Source organism: Arvicanthis niloticus, chromosome 1 (genome assembly GCF_011762505.2).
Source record: "Arvicanthis niloticus isolate mArvNil1 chromosome 1, mArvNil1.pat.X, whole genome shotgun sequence".
NCBI lineage: Eukaryota > Metazoa > Chordata > Mammalia > Rodentia > Muridae > Arvicanthis > Arvicanthis niloticus.
The window spans coordinates 165,387,759-165,408,061 of record NC_047658.1 but is presented as its reverse complement, the minus strand read 5'-3'; the positions used below and the strand labels follow the sequence as shown (position 1 = coordinate 165,408,061).

The window sequence follows — 20,303 nt, the reverse complement described above, 5'->3', positions numbered from 1 at the left end:
AAAGAAGGATCTTGACATCAGGAAGAGCAGCCAGCCAGTAAATTCCTACTTCATTTTCTAAGACTTCTGAGTGTGTTTTGAATTTTCTCTAAATTAAGATAATCATGAAAGGTTAAGATATTTCAACAGCGTGCCACCTGATCCGAGGGCTTGGATTGTATGCCTAATTAGTTCCCGAACATACGGCTCAGAATGTCTTATAAAAACAGGGTAATGACTTGAGGTATATTTGGGTATTAGATGGGGCAATGTTAAAGGGACATTCAGACCCATCTCAAAGCCTTGAACCTGCCCTTGATCTGGGCTGGGAGCTTTGGCTGACATCTGTTTCAAAGAAAAAAAGAGAGAGAGAGAGAGAGAGAGAGAGAGAGAGAGAGAGAGAGAGAGAGAGAAAGAAAGAAAAGCAAGGGAAGAAAGAACAAGAAAAGAAAAACAACTGCCTTATGATAAACCAAAACCCCATACTGAGATAGACATCAAGCATTAAAATACTCTGAATTCAGCACAGCTGGAGGAATGTATGGCCTGGGAATAGGAGTTGGGGACAGTGAAGAGGAACTCATGCCAGGATATACAGATACCCTTAGAATTGCTGGGGAAATAGTCCTCACCGTGTCCAGGGAGGGAGCTAATGAGTCACAAATGTTCCAGTGCCTTTTGTTCCCAACCTGTGCTTCAGTTCCCCTCACCTCACATACCTGTATATCTGTGTGGAACCTGATCCATGTCAGAGACACTCCTCCTGCAACCCTACTCCCATGGGATCCCAACCTCCATATCCCACTCTGGGAAGGCACTTTCTGATGCTCCCCAGGAGGAGTGCCATGCTACATGGACATCTCCAGGCTCTACCCTAGCTGCAGGGAGCACACTCACCTCCCACCCACCCTTAATGTACTGAATATACACTTTTTAAAAGTAAACATTTGGTCTGCACATGACAGGATCCAGACAAGGCCCCTCCCTAACTGCCTTCTCCATTTTTGCACCGAAACCTCTCTTCTCTAGGTTTTTATAATTTCTCTAGGTTTTTCTATTTGTAAGATTGGCCACATGTTGAAGATGGCTGCCAAGGGACTAGGGATATAGCTCAGTTGGTAGAGTGCTTGGTATGAACAAAGCCCTGGGTTCACTACTCAGCACACAGAAGTCACAAAAAGCTGCGGTAGTGGCATGTAACCCCAGAACTCGGGAGGTAGTTACAAGAGGATCATGAGTTCAAGGTCATGCTTGGTTACATAGAAATTTTGAGTTTTAGGCCAGCCTGGGCTACATAAGATCCTGTCACACACACACACACACACACACACACACACACACACACACACACACGGGCAAGAAAATAAGCAATTGAGAAAGAGAAAGGGGATAAAAAAAATGAGAGAGAGAGAGAGAAAGAGAGAGAAAGAGAGAGAGAGAGAGAGAGAGAGAGAGAGAGAGAGAGAGAGAGAATGAGGATCAGATATCTGTCATCTCAGGTCTTTAAAGAGACCTCAGAGGACTGTCCTTTCACATCTATACTGCCTCAGGCCATTCGTCCATCTACTCCTCCCATTCTTTGGCTAAGGCTCTTCAGCTTGGTTTATGATAAATGGGATACAGAGCAGCTCTAGTGAGAGAGGGTTTGTGGGAAGCCTGGGGAAGGGCACCTGAGAAGTGGGATACAGCACATATTTGCTAATACAAGAGGAAAACGGCTTCCAGAAGAGCCAACAGGGAAGCTTCACAGCACACAATATGTGCCTAGCTCTGAATGGAATACTGATTTGGACAATGGTGTCTCAAGGTGACAAGGCCCTGCAGGGGAATGGAAGATATGAACCAAATGCTGAAGAAAGGAAGCCACCGGGCAGTCCAAAAATAACAAGTTGTTGTACAGCTTACAACCATCCACAGCTCACCTGCTCATCCGGACCTCGAACATCTCTGTCAGGTAAGGCAAGTATGGTCTGGTTTTGTTTGTTTTTTTATAAATAGGAAAATGTAAAATGCCACAGCCAAGATGCAATACTGCTCACATTTGTACTCGGGCTCAGAGTTCTCAGGAAGCTGAGACTTCAGACAAGGTCAGATTACAGAGGGTCTTAAAACTGAAGGAAGGGAACGGGGAAGCCGGGCAGAAGGAAGTGGCGGACTGGGAATGGCATGGACGGGAAGCTGGGGTGAGAATGATTCCTCAGAGATCATCAAAGCCAAAGTGGGCCGGGGGTCGGGGGAGAGAGGAAAGATGAACGTAAAAAAGGGAGGTAGAAACCGGAGGTGCAGAAGGCAGGAAAGAGCTTCCCAGACCCACTGCAGCCGCGCATCGAAGGGATGCTGGCAATCTTCCAGAGCTAGCTGACAGGCAGCTTCCAAAACAGCCCCAGCTCAGGTCAAACTCACGGAGCCGGGAGCTCTTATACATGTGACGTCATGGGCCTTCTAACCACCCAACGACAAAGCTTTTCTTATTGCTGCCATCTTAAAGATGTGCAAACGGAGGCACCAAGAGGTTAACAGGTTTAGCTGTGACCTCTTTGGCAGGAAACAGCTTCTGCTGGAAAGTGAGCAGACGCCCACCCAATCCTGAATTCCTGACCACTGTCTGTAGTCGCTCCATCATTGTTTGGATGGAGGAGGTTTTCACGGACCATCAGAATGCACCTACCTAGATTTCCTATCTTACAAACCCCTCCTCCATTCAGCCCAAAGTTACCTTTCTCCTTTGTTCCCTCCTGGGGACCTCAGAGGGTTCCTGCTGCCACAGTGAAGCAGGCAGGAGGTCAGATCTGAGCTGTGATAGATGTGAAACCTTGTGAGCTGGGGACCAATCCTGGGGCAACGCAGCAGGAGACCTCCAATCTGGGCCAAGCCAAGTGGGATGAAGATCAAAGGCAGTACGGGGTGTAGGCGGGTGGCTCCAACAAGGAACAGAAGTGGGCAGGGTCCTCTGAGACTGCTTCCATATCATTACTTGGCTGTGTGGATAGACAGGCCTCTTTGAAGGACATTCCAACCTGGGTTGCATGGCAGAGTCCTGGGTTCCCAGGCCTGCCACCATCTCCTCACTCCAGGGCTGAGGACATAAGGATTGGGAAGAGCTCTGTGAATATATAACCTCCCTCACCCAGGCCACTGCTGCTTTGCAGCTTCTTGGGGCTCAATCCACAGCCAGAGTCTCTGGAATTGCTGCCCCATGTCCTAGATGGTACATGGATCCTGCATGGTGCGATCTATCACATTCAGTGACTGAGCATATTACTGCCCACATAGTAGGTCTTCCAAAAGTCTTCAGAGATGCTTAGTGAAGACACTTCATATTCCTACCCAAGTCAATAAAATCATGCATCAGGGACACATCCTGAGAGACAGGACACAGCCCTAGCTAAAACACTGTTTAGGGAGCTCAGGATTCCATGCAAAGCACACTGACAGTGATATACACTGAGTATGCAAGATAGGGTGCATCCCTTCAGCGCCCCCTCCTGTGGTCCTAAAAGAAGATGGGCTGATCTATGTTCCTGCAAAGCACTAACATGGCCAGTCTATAAGTCAGGAATCCCTACTGCAGGACACACAAATTGCTCTGAGTTGCTAAGTACTATTATTACTGGAAGATGGTCCATCATGTGTTCCTCTATATTGTGTTTTCAGTGAGGAGTATGGACTTCTTCTGTCTAGCCTATAGCTGCTCTAATACCAATCTCATGTCTTGGCAGAGGTTGTGTCTAAAGGTATTTTAGAAATAAGGAGTTTTCCTCTCCCAGAGAATGTGTTCAGTTACACTACACACACACACACACACACACACACACACACACACACATGTGCACATGCACACATGCTCTCTCTCTCACACACACACACATTCATGTATTTCAGGAGCTGTCTGACTGAAGAACAAGTACACTTAGTATGCTCTGATTCTCTGTTACAAAAATCTAAGTTGTGTTGCTAGACTGTCATTTGAGCAGCTGTAGTCATCACAAAGAGAATGAGAACCACCATCCTGTCCAGCTAGTTTCATTTCAGAGCACTGCAAAGGAAGAGGGCACCAGGTGGATCAAATAGCCTCACTTAGTGGTTCCACACTCATCACTATTCCAACATGCATGACACAATCTTCAGCAATCCTAAAGATCCTCTATCCCTGGATAGAGGGCCAAGGTTTGTTTCTTCTGGAGGACCCTGAAGGAGACTGTTGCAAACCTCTCTCCTAGCTTCTGGCAGTTGGTGTTCCTTGGCTTAGGACAACATGGATCTAACCTCTGCCTCTGCTTTCACATGGTGTTTTCCTCTCTGTGCCTCTGTTTCCAGATTTTCCTATCCTGAGAAGGGCTATCCTAGTGATCCCATACTAACTGTGATATATCTCCATAAGCACTGTTTCCAAGCCAGGGCTCATCTATTGCTGCAGGTGAATTTGGGGTAAGAGAGATACAGGAGACCCAGACCCATGTAGAGAATCAATAATTATATAGGGTGAATAGTAAGCTGTCTCTCTAGCCAGTGTGTTGCCAGTTTTTCATCCACAATCCTTGGAACAGAAGCAGCAAGTCCAGTGTATAGCAGCTATCCTTCAGAATGTCCAGCCTGGCTCACTTGGCTGGTGATAAGTAGGGCATCATTGTCATAGGCTGCGGCCGTTTGCTTTGAGGCTCTTCAGAGACACCTCTCACCACCACCACCACCACCTTCTTTCTTCATAGCTGACAACAGGGAAGGACTAAGAGATAATCTCCTTAAGTTGAACCATTGATGAGTGACAGAGTCAGATCCGGGGTCAGTCCTTGGCCCAATGTCCCTCACACATGGACATTAGAATCTCTAAAAGCACCTATGGGAGGTTTACTGGAATCAGGGAAACTTTAGTTCCCTTGCTACCAGCCACTGAGAACACTTCAGGTTATTCAAAGAGAATAATGGTGTTATTATTTGACATAAATATGTTCACAGCCCTGTGGGAGGTGTGAATAAAGGCGTCTTCGGAGAAGTGCAAATATGTTTTCGTCGTCACGCAGGACCTAAGCTGATCCAATGGGGGTGAGGCTGTAAATGTTACAGCTTCGGGAGTAACCTCCAGTGACTCTTTCCATTTCCAACCAGATCGTCCCCAGGACCTGTGACACACTATGATCTAAATGCTGAACATTTCTTCTCCCAACAACCCTGGTAGAGGAAGTTCTTTCTCCTCTACCTAGAGGGAATCTGAGTCTAAGTTCAGTTCACTGATATGTTTTGTATTTTTTTCTCACCAGAATGCATCTGGGTGGGACAAGCACTCTTCAGTCCCCATGGTGCCATTGTCCCTTATTACTATAGTCACACTTGCTGCAAAGGTAGAGATATCCACATAGTGTATTAGTTATCCATTTAAAGTTTGTGTGAAAATTTTCATTGTCAGCTTGGCTGGATTTGGATTCTGTAGGAGACATACTTCTGGGTGTCTCTGTGAGGGTGTTCCAGAGAGGTTTAACTGGGGATGGAAGGCATGCTCCAAATGTTGGCGGTACCATTCCATGGACTAATGTCCTAAACTAGATGAGAAGGAAGAGGGAGGAAGTCACCTGAGCCATCGTATGTCTCTGTTTTCTGTGAACATGTGAGCCAGTGGCCTCATCCTTTCCTGTGTATTTCCTAATGTGACAGACTATGTCCCTTCAAACTGTGGACTATGTGACAGATTGTATCCCTTCAAACTTTAAGCCATGGAATAGATTGTATCCCTTCAAACTGTGGGCCACATGACGGACTGTATCCCTTCAACTGTGAGCCATGTGACAGATTGTATCCCTTTTAAACTGAGCTACAAGACAGACTGTATCCCTTCAAACTGTGAGCTGAGAAAACCCTCCTTCCTTCCTTATGTTGTCAGGTGTTTTGTCACAACAATGAAAAAATAACACAAGGTGAGAGTTGGTGGGTTTTAACATACATGGATGCATGCAACCCTCACCACAGCCAACCTGTAAATGTGCCCATCGCGTTAAGGGAAAGTCAGTGACCGATAATGATCAATTCCCTCTGCTCCCTCCATCAACCCAAAGCAATCACTAATCTAATTTTTTATCTCAATGGAATTACCTGTTCTACACATTCCATATAAACAAAAGCACACTTGTGACTTTTTGTGTCTGTCCTCTTCCAATCTCATAAACATTGCAGGATGTGTCCACAGATTACTGGGTGAATAACATTTCAGAGTATGGATAAGCCACATTAGGAATGATGTTTCAGAAAACCATTCTCTTGAAATACAGATTAATGTCTTTATTCAACAAATGATGTGTGATTAACAGAAACCTGTTAAGGAATATGATTTGAGGCCCATAAAAGCTTCATTCCTCAGGTCCCTAATAGCACCTTTTTTATGCTTTTATCAATAGGCTGCGGTTGACTTTAATAAGATTTTGATAGTGAACTTTTCTTGATATGAAGTAGAAATCCAGAACATAAACAGAACTGAAGAATCTTTCCAGGACTCCTCAGAAGTCAAGAAATAGGGACCGAGGAGAGATCTCAATAAGTAATCGCCTAGCAATGAATCTCCAGAGCTCACACACACGTGTAATTCCAGCCTTGGGGAGGCAGAGGTAGGGTGATCTCTGGGTTCACTCCATAGAAAAGTTCCCAAGTTCCACACCAATGAGAAGCCATATCTCAAACAACAACAACAACATCAACAACAAAAAGTCTTGTGGAGCCTGAAGTACAATACCTTCATAAATCTGTACACAAAAAGCAGCAGAGACAGACAGGAGTATCTGAGGCAATCAATCCAGGAGCCGAAAGGCAAGTTCTAGACTCTAAGTGTTCTCCTAGACTCAATAAGTGACATACTAAACAGGGCATTAAAAATGCCCTTAGTGTCAATTTATGATGACCTCCCATCAAAATGCACCATATTTCAGACCCACCCTCTGTTCCTGGGGCCAGAGCCCTAGATCAAGTTTTCTTTTATGGAAAGGTTGTTTTTATCTAATCAGACATTCAGTAGAGCTAGAGAACTAGTCCCTCCCTGCTCCACTAGAACCACCTTAGTCTGAGAAACAGCCTAGGGAACCAGAAGAAGGGGATGGTAGAGGGAATTCTTGACCTGGAAACTTGAAAAATGTCCTCAATTCACAAAACCTTGTTGTTCTTTCTCCAAGGAAACTCCACCAAGCAAAAACATCTAAGGCAGGAGGAGACATACCTTAAGCTGGTAGAGTCCTGGTTGCCTTGATTCAGGAATTTTCTGTGGTCCTGCCAGTGAGAATGAGAAGTGTCCACTTATAATCCAAGTTTCCAGACAGAAATTTCTTCACTTCTTTCTAGTATCTTAGACTTCATGCTATAGTGTTGCAGGTTCAGGCCACCTCACCCCACCCTGATTTGTTCCTCTACAGTCTCTCAGGAGGCACCTTCTATCTGTCTGTAAGTCAGTGAGATTCTACTGCAGAAGCAGAGCCAGGGAAATACAGAGAGTTATGACTTTCTGTGCCTGGCTTGGACCAGCCTGGCTGGTGTGAATAGGAAAGGCACTGGGTGAGAAAGCCAGAGAGGCTAGGCTTGGTAGCTTCCTAGCTGGTCTATATCTGGTTCCTTACTACTGGGCTCTAATTTACCCCTCTCCAGAGTTTGAAACGTTCAGTTAGAAAGCACTCACATGATGACTATGATTCATTAGCTAAGGCTGTCTAGAGGGTTGTGTTGAGTAGATTTTGATCTGGGATCAATTAGCCATGTCTGTACTGTGCAAAAGGGCAGGGTACCCCATCTCCCCACACACGGACACTCTCGACAGTACTACCCAAAGTTCTCTTGGGCTTATACATCCTGCAATTTCATAATTCCCCTTGCCTTTGTTCTTTTCCTTGTCTTCTCTGAGAATCTGTTTAGAAGCTGTTGCCATCCTCCAGTGGTCTACAGTGTAGAGGACTATACAAACTTACAGGAGTGGGACCGTGACATGTAAGTCAGAGACAGCCAAGGATAGAGGAGGCTAGCTATCCTAGACATGAGAAGTCAGTGTGAGAGGCTAGTCAACACAGAACTGAATCTCACGGATCATAAAGCAGCTAACACGGCTAAGACGATCACATCAGGGTATTCACCATGAGACAAATATGTTATTGCCTCCATCTGCCTAGATAGATCAGGGAGAACTGAGAAAATAAACTCTGCCTTTCAAAAAAAACCAAAAATGAATGCTTTCATAAACCAATAAGGCACTGGTGTAAGCACGAGGAACTATGGTGGAGCCCCAACACTTATGTCAAAATGTCAGGTGTGGTGGCATGTACTTAGAATCCCAGTGCAGAGGAGACAAAGACAAACAGATCCCTGGAGTGTGCTGGCCAGCTTGCCTAGTCAAATCGGCAAGTTCCAAGCCAAGTAAGAGACTCTGCTTCAAAAACAAGGAGGCTAGCACCTGGGGAAGGATACCAGAAGTTGATCTCTGGCCTCTATGTATATGTATACATGCACATACACCAATATGTGGACATACCTGCGCATATACCCATGAGCACTAAAAAACCAAAAAAAAAATAAAAAATAAAAAAACAAAAAACCAACAAAACAAAAAACAAAAAAACAAAGAAGGACCTGGGACAAAGCTCAGTGGAAGCAATAATAGAAAAAGCAAGGAGAATTTCTGGCAAAGGCAGACTGGACAGGTATAGTGCCTCTGTCAGTAAAGAGGCTTAATTCCTCCCTCGAGGGGTCCTTGAGACCCTACAATAACCCTGTCCTAGGGGTTTGGGAAGTACCTTGAACTAAGTGATCCTGCTTCCACGAAACAATCCAGCATCCTGGCGTTCTCCACTCTGAGTACTCAGCAGCACCAGCCTGGGCCTGTGGACTGTTCAGAAACAGGCTCTCCCTTCAGCAGGGCAGTGACCAAGGAGGCTCCACACTCACCAGTTACAATAACACAATTAGTCATTTTTCATTCCCGAGATATCTGCCCATGGGTGGGTAGGTGTGTATGTGCATGTGTGAGGGTGTCTGTGCCTTTCGAGGAGGGGAAAATCCATATTCTCTCTCTTCTGCCCGAATTAATCAAATAAATCTTCTGTAAGAAGTTGCTAAATGAATCACAGATGGCTCTGCCCTTTTACAGGTTACAGAAAGCACCCGTTACAGTCCTTTTAATTTATCAGAGGAAAAAAGATGCCCTCCTGTGCCCCTTTCCTCTCACAGTAATAATCAGAACCAGCCTATTTTCCGAGGGTCCGAGACTCATTTTCGAAAAATGTGTATCAATGGATGTAACAGTGGGAAGACTATTTTGCCAAGTTCCAGCCTCCAGCATGGCAAAGGTGCCCTGGCTGGGGAGAGCATTTATAAAACCACATTTAATAAAAGAGAGTGTTATATTAAGTGTGTTTGCTAGTGTATTTCAGCATATGGTTTCCATATCAGGCGGAAAGATGGCAAACACATGCTTTATTACCTTCTTTCGAAGCTTTCTGAGAGGCGTCCCTCTCTGATGGGTGGTGGGATGAGACGTTTTGGTGTTTTGGGTTTTGTTTTTGTTTTGGATGTGAGCTGTTTTGTTTGGTTGTACGACTTCAGCTCACGTGAAAAAGCACAGGGGAACATTCATCAAATGTGTGGAAACTCTCTTTCTACTTATGTAATTAGCCAAGGGAGTTGCCTAGCTGGCTTTCCGAAGAGGTCCTTACATCCTTCCCGAAGCACAAGGAGTTGGCTAACTTGACACTGGAAATTCACCTCAGTGTCATGGAGCTCCTGGATTTTAAATGTGAACTTGCCAATAACAGGACAAGCTCTGAGGATGGCTGCCTAGCTTTGTGTCCTCAATGGTTTCTGCAGATCAACCTCCCTCCTAGCTATTTGTCTGTTCAGAGACCTGGTTTGGCCCTGGAAGTTTTCTGTGTGTTGTGTGCATGTGTGAGGGTGTAATTGGCCTGTGTTTATATATATGAAGGTCAGAGGTCAATGTCAAGTGTCTTCTCCCAGCACTCTCTACTTTTTTTTTTTTTTTTTTTTTTTTTTTATTAAACTGGCTGGCCAATGAGCCCCCAGAATCTGCCTGTCTCTTCACACACACACACACCAACACCAGTATTACAGACACATGCCACTATGCTCCATTTTTTTATGTGAGTTCTAGGGATTTGAACTCACGTCCTTGTGTCCATAGAGCCAGAGCTTTTACAAACCACGATATCCCCAGTATTGGGAATTTTATCAACTAGGATTCTATAGTCAGAGGCATTTGGATACAGCCCTGTAAGCTTGAGATTCCTGGAAAGGCAGCTAGGAGCAATCTCTCCAACCTACCACCATTAAGTAATCTAACAAATTCTCAATTCTAGGACGATCAGAGAGGCCAAGAGGCGATGTTGTATAGGAAAAGCGGGTGGGGGCCTCTGTATGCAGGCTGATTTGCCTACCCCCTCCTCACTGACCTGAGCAGATCTGCCTGCGCCAACTATAAATCTACTGGTACCATTTCTTTTTCGTCACTTTCCTAATCCTGTGCCCTTGGTTTTCATGTGCTGTAATTATTAACATCTGCTTTCCGAGCTCAGCTCGCATGGAGTTTGCAAAGGCAGTTCTGGGCCCAGAACAATAGTGACAGCTGTTTCATTTAGCCTAGGGCCAGCACTTCCTGTTCAGTCTACATCTGCCCTTCTGTGTCCAATTTTGGTTTCAGGGGTTTTGTGTTTTGTTTTCTATTTTTTTCCCTTCATCTGACCTTACTATATGTTTAAGAAGAATTTCTAGCTTAGCACTGTAGCTAGAATTTCTAGCACATATGCTTATTCTGTTAGCAACAGGCAGAGAGAGAGAGCTGAGAAGACCCAGACTGTCCCCAGCAGCTAAGAGGGTAGAGGGAGGAGGCAGAATGAAGAATTGGCATGGACCATAGTAGCTGCCCTGAAAGTTAACCTCTCTGGAAGTTAGGTACAATAAAGATGGGCTTAGTTGATCTGTCCTCCACCACAGGCTCATCTCCTTGGCTTTTTTGATGAGGGAATCACTTGACCATTCCTTCAAGGAAGAAGTTCAGGGGTGGCCTCTCACATGCCCCTTCTCTTTGGGCAGCAAGCAACCTGCTCAAATAAAGCAAGAGTCCGAGATGTCAGCTTCAGTTTTTCCCTTGGAGCAAACAGCTTTGTGCCTGAAACACCTTTTGATTGACTCAGGGAAGCCCATAAGATAGGTGAGACAGTATAATATGGTCAAAATAAAGGAATATGGCCTTTCATGAACTGTATAGGCCCTTTAGCATACAGGGCTACATGTGAATGTGGAGAACAAAGAAAATAGTAACCACACCCTCCCCTGCATTTCCACCCACCCACTCTTTCCTAGTCTAATTCCAGATGACCCATACTCAAAGGCTTCTGCCCAGCTGGCACATAGATGTCAAGTTGCTAATGAGAGACCCCACCACAAGTGCCAGGTTAGATGCTCTCAGGCCTTGCTAGGATATTCATCACTCTGGCAGAAGGAATGCCCAATCTTTCCCATGGATAAAATCTTGCAGAAAGCTACAGGTGTTCTGTGGATGCCCAAGTCAGAGAGTGAGAGTCTCAGGTGCCAGAGACATGTGGCTCAATGTCTGTGCATTTTATTGGATCCAGGGAGGGCAAAAGCCCTGGAGTTCAGCACCTCTTTCTTTCGTTTCCTTAACATGTGACAACCGTGGGCCCCAGAGAGAAGAAACTACTAGTCCACAGCTTCAGCTTGGCCGTGCTTAACTTACAACATAGAGCCGTGTAGAGGGCATCCACCCAGCATGCCTCTCTCCACGTTAGTGTGGTGCCTCCTTACACCTTAGCTCTTCTCTGCTCCCTTTTTAAGATGTGTCTTTTAAATTATGTATATATGTGTATAGGGATGTCCATATGAGACCAGGTGCCTGCTGAGGACCAAGGATTCATATTTCCCTGGAGCTGGAATTACAGGTGGTTGTGAGCCTTCTAACGTGGGTGCTGGGAACCAAACTCAGGTCGTCTGGCAAGAGCAGTATGTGATCTCAATCTTTCCAGCTCTTCTTCTCTGACCTAAACGACTCTGGATGGACCCCATTTTCTTGTGGGTAGAGTGAGGCAGCTCAGTTCTTATGTCTGAGGCTCACTTTGTTATGGTGGCTTTTGGCTACTACTGGACAGCTGTCTCCCAGCAGCTCCTAAGCCAAGAACCTAATCAAACCGAATATATCTGATGAGTGGTCAAGACCCTGTGTCTTTTCATTTGACTTGAACTAGAACTACCCAAGAGATCTGATTCCGGTTGTCGGCTGTCGGATGCTTCATAGGGCCCATCTTAAGCACTGGAATCCAAAATGCAAATTGTAGGCTTTCAGTGAGCCAGCCAGGGCTCCTCCATCTTCTGCTCAAGAGCCTGCTCTGTGATGGGCATGCCAGGCCCCGCCTACCGTTCGAGTCCCTGCCCCCCCGCTCCTTCGCCCAGACTCCCCTAACACACTCCGTTCTCTTTCTCACTCACTCCTTTTCTTCTTAAAGTTAATTGCAACTTTTTTCTCAGCTCCCTGATCTGGATAAGCCACATCTCATTAGAAAAAGATTTAGCCAGAGCCAAAGCAGGCTGGAGAAGGAATCCCTAATCAACAGAGAAAAGATTTGGGTGTAATTGCTCTCTCCCGCCATTCTCGCCCCCCTCCCTCTTCCAATCTTTTTCTGCTCATTAATCTGAAAAGAAAGTCCCGCTAATGTCTGTGTTCAAGTATCTGCTGCAGCAGCAAGCAAATCCAGGAGCTTGGGGATGGGGGTGAGGGGTGTCGCACAGAGAGTCATGGTCGCGGTTGGGGTACATGAATGAAATGGTTTGCAGGGCTTGGGAAAGTATGCATGTAAACTGGTGAAATGCTGATGTTGTTGGGGGATTATGAGCGGTCATTGGTATGGAGGTATGAAGTGCTGATATTTGGGTATCTAAAAGAAGCTCTTCACATTTTGTGTGTGTTTGTGAGTGAGTGAGTGTGTGTGTGTGTGTGTGTGTGCGCGCGCGCGCGAGAGAGAGAGAGAGAGAGAGAGAGAGAGAGAGAGAGAGAGAGAGAGAGAGAGTTATTGGTTATTGGTGTGAGTGTTTGAAGTATTCTGATCGTTGCATATTGAAACCCTTTGTTTTATTGGTGTGTGTGTGTCAGAGAGAGAGAAAGAGAGAGAGGGATTTCCTTCATTGGGTACTGTGTATCATCTAACTCATGGTTTTTCTTTTTGTTTCCCCAATGCTTGATAGTATATTCTGACAGGTGTTTAGATGTTGACACAGGGGAACTGAACTAAGAAACAATCCATTTCACCGATAGGAGCCCTGATCTTCCACCACCCAGCAATGGACTAGCACCCGATGTTAATGTTCTCCCTTCAATTTTGGATTTTATTTCCCCAAACGACAAATTATCAGTGGTTGAGAGAGAGTTGGCTATTTGAATTTTTGTTTGTTTTCATTCTTGTTTTTAATTGAAAAGATAATGTGTGCTCAAAATGAAGGAGAAAGACAGAAATACTTCCTGGTTAAAATGTGACTATGGAGGGGTTGAATAGCCCTCCTCGGTTCCTGGAACCAGATTTCTTCCCTGGATCTCCTTCCTAGTGCCTCTTACCTATAACCTTGTCAATGAGGGTGCTGTGGGTTGGTGCTTATCACAGATTACCCTGAACTTGTCTTTTCACATAACCACACCCCTCAAAGGTTGTTCTTTCTAAGCACAGATCTACATCCATACTCGCTCTGATTTTAACACATAAAATGAGTTAGTTGAGAGAAATAACAAAGCACCCCTTTTCTGGACAGGCAGGGTGCTGGGGAACCAGTTCTACCCAGTGAAACATAACCATGGTATCCTGGCATGATATAGAGCCTCACCCTTCAGTCAAGCTCAGAAAAACCCAAGGAATCACATTCCCATTCATAGATGAAGCCACCAAGGCAAAGAGAGATACTAGCCAGATCCACATGGTTCACAGCAGCTAGCACACAAACCCGGGCAGTCTGACGGCAGAACTCTCAACAAAGGAAGGGCCTTCAAAGAAGCAAGGGATGCAGAAATGGTGGGTGAGTCTTTGATGCCCCAGGTACACTACCATGTTCACAAGCCCCAAAGCTGTGCCAGGCCACTACACAGGAGACATATCTCACATGGTCTCATCCCAGACTTATAGGGTCCTACCTCACTGACATTTTGCTCCTGACCTTGGCCCCCTCCAGGAGTCCCAGGGATAGCTGCTTCCAGGAGAACCCTGGGGTCCTCTAGGATCGAGTATACCTCAGGGAGAGGAGGTTCCAGCAACTGTCCCATCTCAACTCACTGTGGCTGTTAAAATCATTTTCCTTTCTGTGGAACAGAGGACATGGGGAATAGCTACAGAGAATGTGAAGTTCCAAAAAGATTATCAAAGGTTGTTGGTGACCTGCTGAGGGCAAGGAAAAGCAAGAACAAGACTGACCAGCTGGATAGTCCACACTGGCCACAAGAGGTCAAGGAGCATTTGAGCTGGGGGCCAACTTCGGCCTGTAAGGGCAGATGGCACCAGATTCTGAAGACACTGTGAGAAATGAAACCATAAGTGACCTGGCCATTCACGAGACCCTAGCACGAGAGTCTGAAGATGCAACATGAGATAACTTATAAAGACCAAGAATGGTCCACACTGAGTGCTTTGACCGCTTGTTCTAAGTGCTTGTCTATTCATTTATTTATCTAGAGACAGGGCCTCGCTCTGTGACCTGGCCGCATCTTTATGGAAATAGTGTTGTCTAAGCACAAGCTCTGACTAAAAGCAGATGGTAAGAGTCAAGGCCAACGGAGGGAGCCTACAAATCAAAACAAACAAAAACCTGCAATCGGTGCCTTTGTGACACGGTGCAGGGAAGAACTCCTCCAGGTACAGACTTGGAATCAAGCTTTGAGGAGGATGGCCTTGAATTCAGCTCCTCCTACCCCTGAGGGCCTGGGTTACAAACATGCACCATCACACTCAGACTCTAGAATTGCGGAAGGAAAAAGGAAAGCCTTTGAGTGGACCTGACACTAGCCAGAACATGAAGTCATAAAGTCTGTCCTTGCACACTCTGCTCAAGCAGGCTGCAGGTGTCAAGTTCTCTGTGAGGACTTGGGAAGTTCCCATCTACCCCCAAGGCCTCAGTTTCTCCATCTGTCAGAGCTAGACTACATATTCTTTCAATTCTGCGGGATCCATAGTGACTCCTCTCAGTAGATGACTCCTTCCACACGACCGAGGATGAGCCGCAGGGGTGGTGGGGTCTTTTGGTGAGGGGTAACCTCTCTCACACCACCTTTAAACAGTGGTTCTCAATCTTCCTAATGTGTCAACCCTTTAATACAGTTCCTATTATCATGATGACCCCCAATCATAAAATCTACTGTCATGAACCATAATGTTTTTTGGAAATAGAGGGTTATCAAAGGGGTCTCAACCTACAGGTTGAGAACTACCGATTTCAGAGTTAGTCACTCTGGACATTCATGGGAAAATGCTGCTGGTATGCCTTGTGTGTGTCTGGCACACAAGAAGCACTCAACAAATGCTGGCTTGAGTCGTCCTCCAAGCTGTAATAGCCTGGCCAGCTAATTGGCCAGTTCTGGGTCAACAGACTCAGGTGCCCCAGCAATGCCTACCCTGAAGCCCCACCCCAATCTCCAACCAGACACACTCAAATGCTGAATTCGATCTAAGGTGTCTTCACCTTGAACTTGGCTTTTGAAGGTTTTGTTTCTGTTGCAACTCAATTCCCTGATTGAATGGGTAACAGAAGCACCCGGAAAGAAGGTGCTGACTGACCTGGGGTGGGTGTCGGCCTGGTTCTTGTAACGTCATCTGCTGGAATCTAGCCAGAATAAGACTAGAGACGGGTTAGGGACTAAGTTCTTACCCTAGATAGTAGCCAGCAAACGACACTTTCTGTCCTTTGAAGGAGTAATGCAGATCCTCTCTGCTGGCCTTCTTCACCCCCTCCTCCCACCGTGGGAGACTGGCTGACCTTGTTTCTACTCAACAGTTTCTCAAAGTTTTACACCTGAATTTTGGTAAACAACCTCCTGCGCCATGGATAGGGGCCTTATCGGCTCCCCAGAGGCCTCCTACACCAAACCCTTTTGTTAGGGGAAAAACTTGCCTTAGAAGTAAGTGGGGCGGGAGTTCACTCCTCCCAGCGTCGTTATCTTGCTGTTCAGAGACTCTTGAGTTCAAAGCGCCGCCGCTCGGCAGTCTCTGGCGTTCCTCGGCTGCCCTCTTCTGGGAAGTTCTGGTATGACATGATCTCCTGGCTGGCAAGCTAATTCGCAAGGGAATAGGCCCGGGTATTCACTCAAGAAATATTTATTGAAAAGAAATTGTGCATGCGTCATAGTCCTGGGCACTTGGGATTCATCACTGAACAAAACAGACAGAATTCTGTTCTCCTGCATCGTAGTTGTGCAAAATGAGCAGCGGGTGGAAAAAAAACCAAATGTAAAACATGACACAGGGTTGGGGGGGGGCTGGAAATAGCAGGTGAAAAAAGCAAAGCAAGTTGCAGTTTTCAGAGTCAGCGTAGTGAAGAAGGTGGCTTTCAACCAAAGACTTGAAGAAAGCAAGAAGCTTTGCTTTGGAAGTAAGCATGTAAGTGACAGGGAGATGGCCAGTCGGCAAAATGCTTGGTGTGCGTCTGGTTAGGATTGTGACTGCTGTGATGAAACGTTACGCCCAAAAGCAAGATGGGGAGGAAAGGGCTTGTTTAGCTTACAAATCCTAAAGCAACCCACTGAGGGAAGCCACATCAGGAACTCAAGCTAGGCAGGAACCTGGAGGCAGGAGCTGATGCAGAGGCCACGGAGGGGTGCTGCGTGATGGCTTGCTCCCCATGGCTTGCTCAGCCTGCTTTTTATAGAACCCAAGACCACCAGCCCAGGGATGGCGCTATCTACAATGGTATGAGCCCTCCCGGACCAATCACTAAGACACTGTCCTACAGGCTTGCCCTACAGCCTGTTCTATGGGAGCATTCTCTCATTTGAAGTTCTCTCCTTCTAAATGACTCTAGCCTGTGTCAAGTTGACAAAACTAGCCAGCTCACTGTGTAAGCATGGGGATCTCAGTTTGATTCCACAGACAGAGAGCTTATATATTTTTTTTAAAAAGCCAGGCAGGATGGTACATGCTTACAGTTCCAAGGCAGGGGAGGAAGAGACAGGCTTTTTGGGGTTTGATAGCCATGTGGTCTAGCTGAATCAGTGAGAGATGATTACTCAAAAAACAAGGAGAATAGTTACTGAAAAATAACACCCAAGGTTAACTTCTGGCCAGAGCATTCACACCTGCATACACACCACATGTGTGTGCAGGCACACACACACACATGCATACATACCCACACATGGGCGTCTCTCCAGGGCACTCTGTGATTCTGAGTGTGGGGATTAGGCAGATAAGGTCCTGTCTCTAGGACACATGGAGCCTTCAGTTCACTAGTCTATTGCCACAGATAGACTGGTTTTCTTTAAGGTTCTATGGTTTGATTTTGGGGGAGGGGCAGCATCTTATGCTGTAACCTATGCCAGATCTGAAATCTTAGCAGTCCCTCTAGGCCCTGGATTACAGATGGCAGAAACCACCATACCTGCTTTTGCTGTGCTTGTTAAGAATAAGTGTGTGCTCCTGACGTTGACCCAACATGCTACTACTGGTGTAAGAAGTATATGGAAGACCATAGAAGTTTCTAAATCTGGAAGGTAGCATGGCCATTGGGAAAATGATACAGGAGCCCTGGGACTGAAGATACATGAGAATAAAACCACCACTAAGAGGTCAACCACTCTGTAAAAAGCAGTAGATTTTCTGGTCCTTGGGTGGTGGCTCAATCATAAAGTGTTTGTTGTACAAGCATAAGGACCTGAGTTCAGATCCCAGCATCCATGTAAAAAGGCCTGCATGGTTGTGCATATCCAGCATGAAAGGGTAGAGACTGGCCAACAAGTTTAGCCATTCTGTGAGCTTCTGGTTTCCATTGGAGATCTTGTCTCAACAACTAAGTAGAGGAAAGGGAATAAATATTGTCAAATTACATTGTATACAATTCTCAAAGAATTAATAGACACTATAAAAAATAAGGTAAGAAGGAATCAAAAAAGATAGTTATCTGCTATGCATATGACCATCTGTAATGAGACTCATTCACAAATGTTTGTGTGTGCATACACACTATACATGCAAACTATTTTGAATAATTTTTCTGCTGTTATATTAAATATTTAAGGGGTGACTTGGGGCTTCAGGGTAAACTTTGAAGTTTTGCTGGCAGCTTTTCGTCTCCTCGGAAAGGCAAGAAAGGTAAGAAAGGTTGTGTCTGTGTTCAGAGAACCCCCGCCTTCTTCTCCACCACTTGAAGTTGTCTTGGTGTTGATGGTTAAGAGGAACTCTTTCTCCAAACTAAGACCTGCCTAGTGAGTTGTCATTATGTAATACAATTGTTGCAATGCCTGGAGGGAGCCATGAACTAAAGAGTCCCACTGTGTCTAGAAGGGAGCCGAAAGCAGATGTGAAGGTTTCTAAAGCGGTAGTCAAAGACTTCGTCCATTTCCTTTGAGATGTTAAACTTATGAACACAAAGTCACTGCTTATTATCCTTTATAAAAAAAATTTTTTAAAGATTTACTTATTTATTATGTATACAGCACTCTGCCTGTATAAATGTCTGCAGGCCAGAAGAGGGCACCAGATCTCATTACAAATGGTTTTAAGCCACCATGTGGTTGCTGGAAATTGAACTCAGAACCTCTGGAAAAGCAGCCGGTGCTCTTAACCTCTGAGCCATCTCTCTAGTCCCCCGTTTACTATCTTTTAATGACAAGATCAGCCCATACTGACAGCCTTTTGCTTTGCTTCTGATAGTACTCCTGTGTATTGTCACAGTTGTGTCTTTAGATTTATTTTTACTTTTATTCATGCTTTTGTGGTTATGTCACTGTGAGTGTATGTCATGTGTGCATAATTGCACAGTGAGGCCTGAAGAGGGCGCTAGGTCCCCTAGACTTGGAGTTACGGAGGTTAGTTGTAGTCCTCTGGAAGAGCGTAAGCACTATTACTCCCTGAGGCATCTGTCCAGCCCCCCTCTTTTCTTTTCTTCATTTGTGTCAGTCTTGCTCAATATGTATCTTTTAGTTTGCTAGATATGTATCCTTTTCTTTTCCTTTTAGAAGCATCTTTCTGTTTTGCTGCTTTTCCTATTTTTGGTTTTATTGGTTTTCTGCTCCTGTTTTAGTTTCCTTTAACCTGCTTCCCTTTGGAGTTTTGACTCTGTCAGCTGTTTTCTGGTTTCCTAGGGTGAGAACCCTAATCGCTGGCTTGAAATGTTTCTCTTTCCTAATATCAGCCTTATATCATGCTACGAGCACCCCCTTTGGCACAGCTACTGCTGTACCTCGAGTTCTGTGCAGTTTTCACTGCTTTTGAAATTCCTTCTTCAGCCCCACGGATGATTCAGTGATGTGCTCTGTGATGTCCAAGTGTTTGCAAGTTTTCTTGTTATTTCTGCCTGCTGAATTTTACAACCACCTTGGGTATTGTATGCCCATGAGAACAACATGTGGTCCATGTATTCAACTGTGACATCACAATGCAGGGCTCAACACGTGTGTTCAACAAATGAAAATGAATGAATGACTAGCATGTCTACTTCAAACTCAATGAAGCGGGGACTGCAAGCTAAAAAGGACAAGGAAGATGGCAGGAAGTTGGAGTCATTGTCCCCAGGAAAGGAGATACAGCTGCCTCTTGTTTTCTTTTTTTCTAGTGTCCAAATTCTCTGCTGTAAGCAGACACTGAACTCACGGCTGGGTCTCTGGATGCTTTCATTCTCTCCTGGCAGATTGTATCAGAATCTGAATTATTGAAAGAGCCAACAGGGAGGCCACAAACGACCCCCAAGGAGATTTTAAAGCTAAACCACCTCATTCTCTTGATCAGGTAAGGACCCTGCTAACCTCTTAACTTACCACCATGTGAGGTGGTTACCATGACAGCTTCATCTCAGAGGTCATGTGTGTAGTAGAACCATTTTAAACTTATCCTCGATTAGCTTACAAATAAATGAGAATCAAACTATTGTTATTTCATTTGGCGTTGATGATTACTGGGGGTAACCCCTAATCTACTCTTCTAACTGCTGGCCTGGCTACCTCCCCAGCGGTGTACTCCAGATACTTGCTGTTTCTCCTGGCCATGTGCTCATGATCTCTCTTCCCTCATGGTACCTTTCTTCTCTCCTCTTGTTCTTCCTCCTTCTCCTACTGGTCTCTCCTCACTCCTTTCTCTCCACCCTCAACCAGATAACTCAAA

General features: G+C 45.4%; 1 protein-coding gene across 5 annotated transcripts in view; it reads left to right on the top strand.

Moving 5' to 3' along the window:
* LOC143439647 (uncharacterized) overlaps window positions 1-20,303 on the top strand; it is a 70,329-nt gene that overhangs the window by 23,310 nt on the left and 26,716 nt on the right. For 4 of the 5 annotated variants that reach the window (XR_013107754.1, XR_013107752.1, XR_013107750.1 and 1 more), the window contains exons 2-3: window positions 1,787-1,933; window positions 19,759-19,931. Coding sequence is in view for 1 of the 5 variants with exons in the window: in XM_076925998.1 (XP_076782113.1) it covers window positions 1,787-1,933; window positions 19,759-19,790 (179 nt within the window). In the remaining 4 variants the exon portion in view is untranslated. Of the gene's footprint in view, window positions 1-1,786; window positions 1,934-19,758; window positions 20,081-20,303 lie in introns of those variants that run through there. The other variant, XM_076925998.1, reaches the window with a different exon arrangement.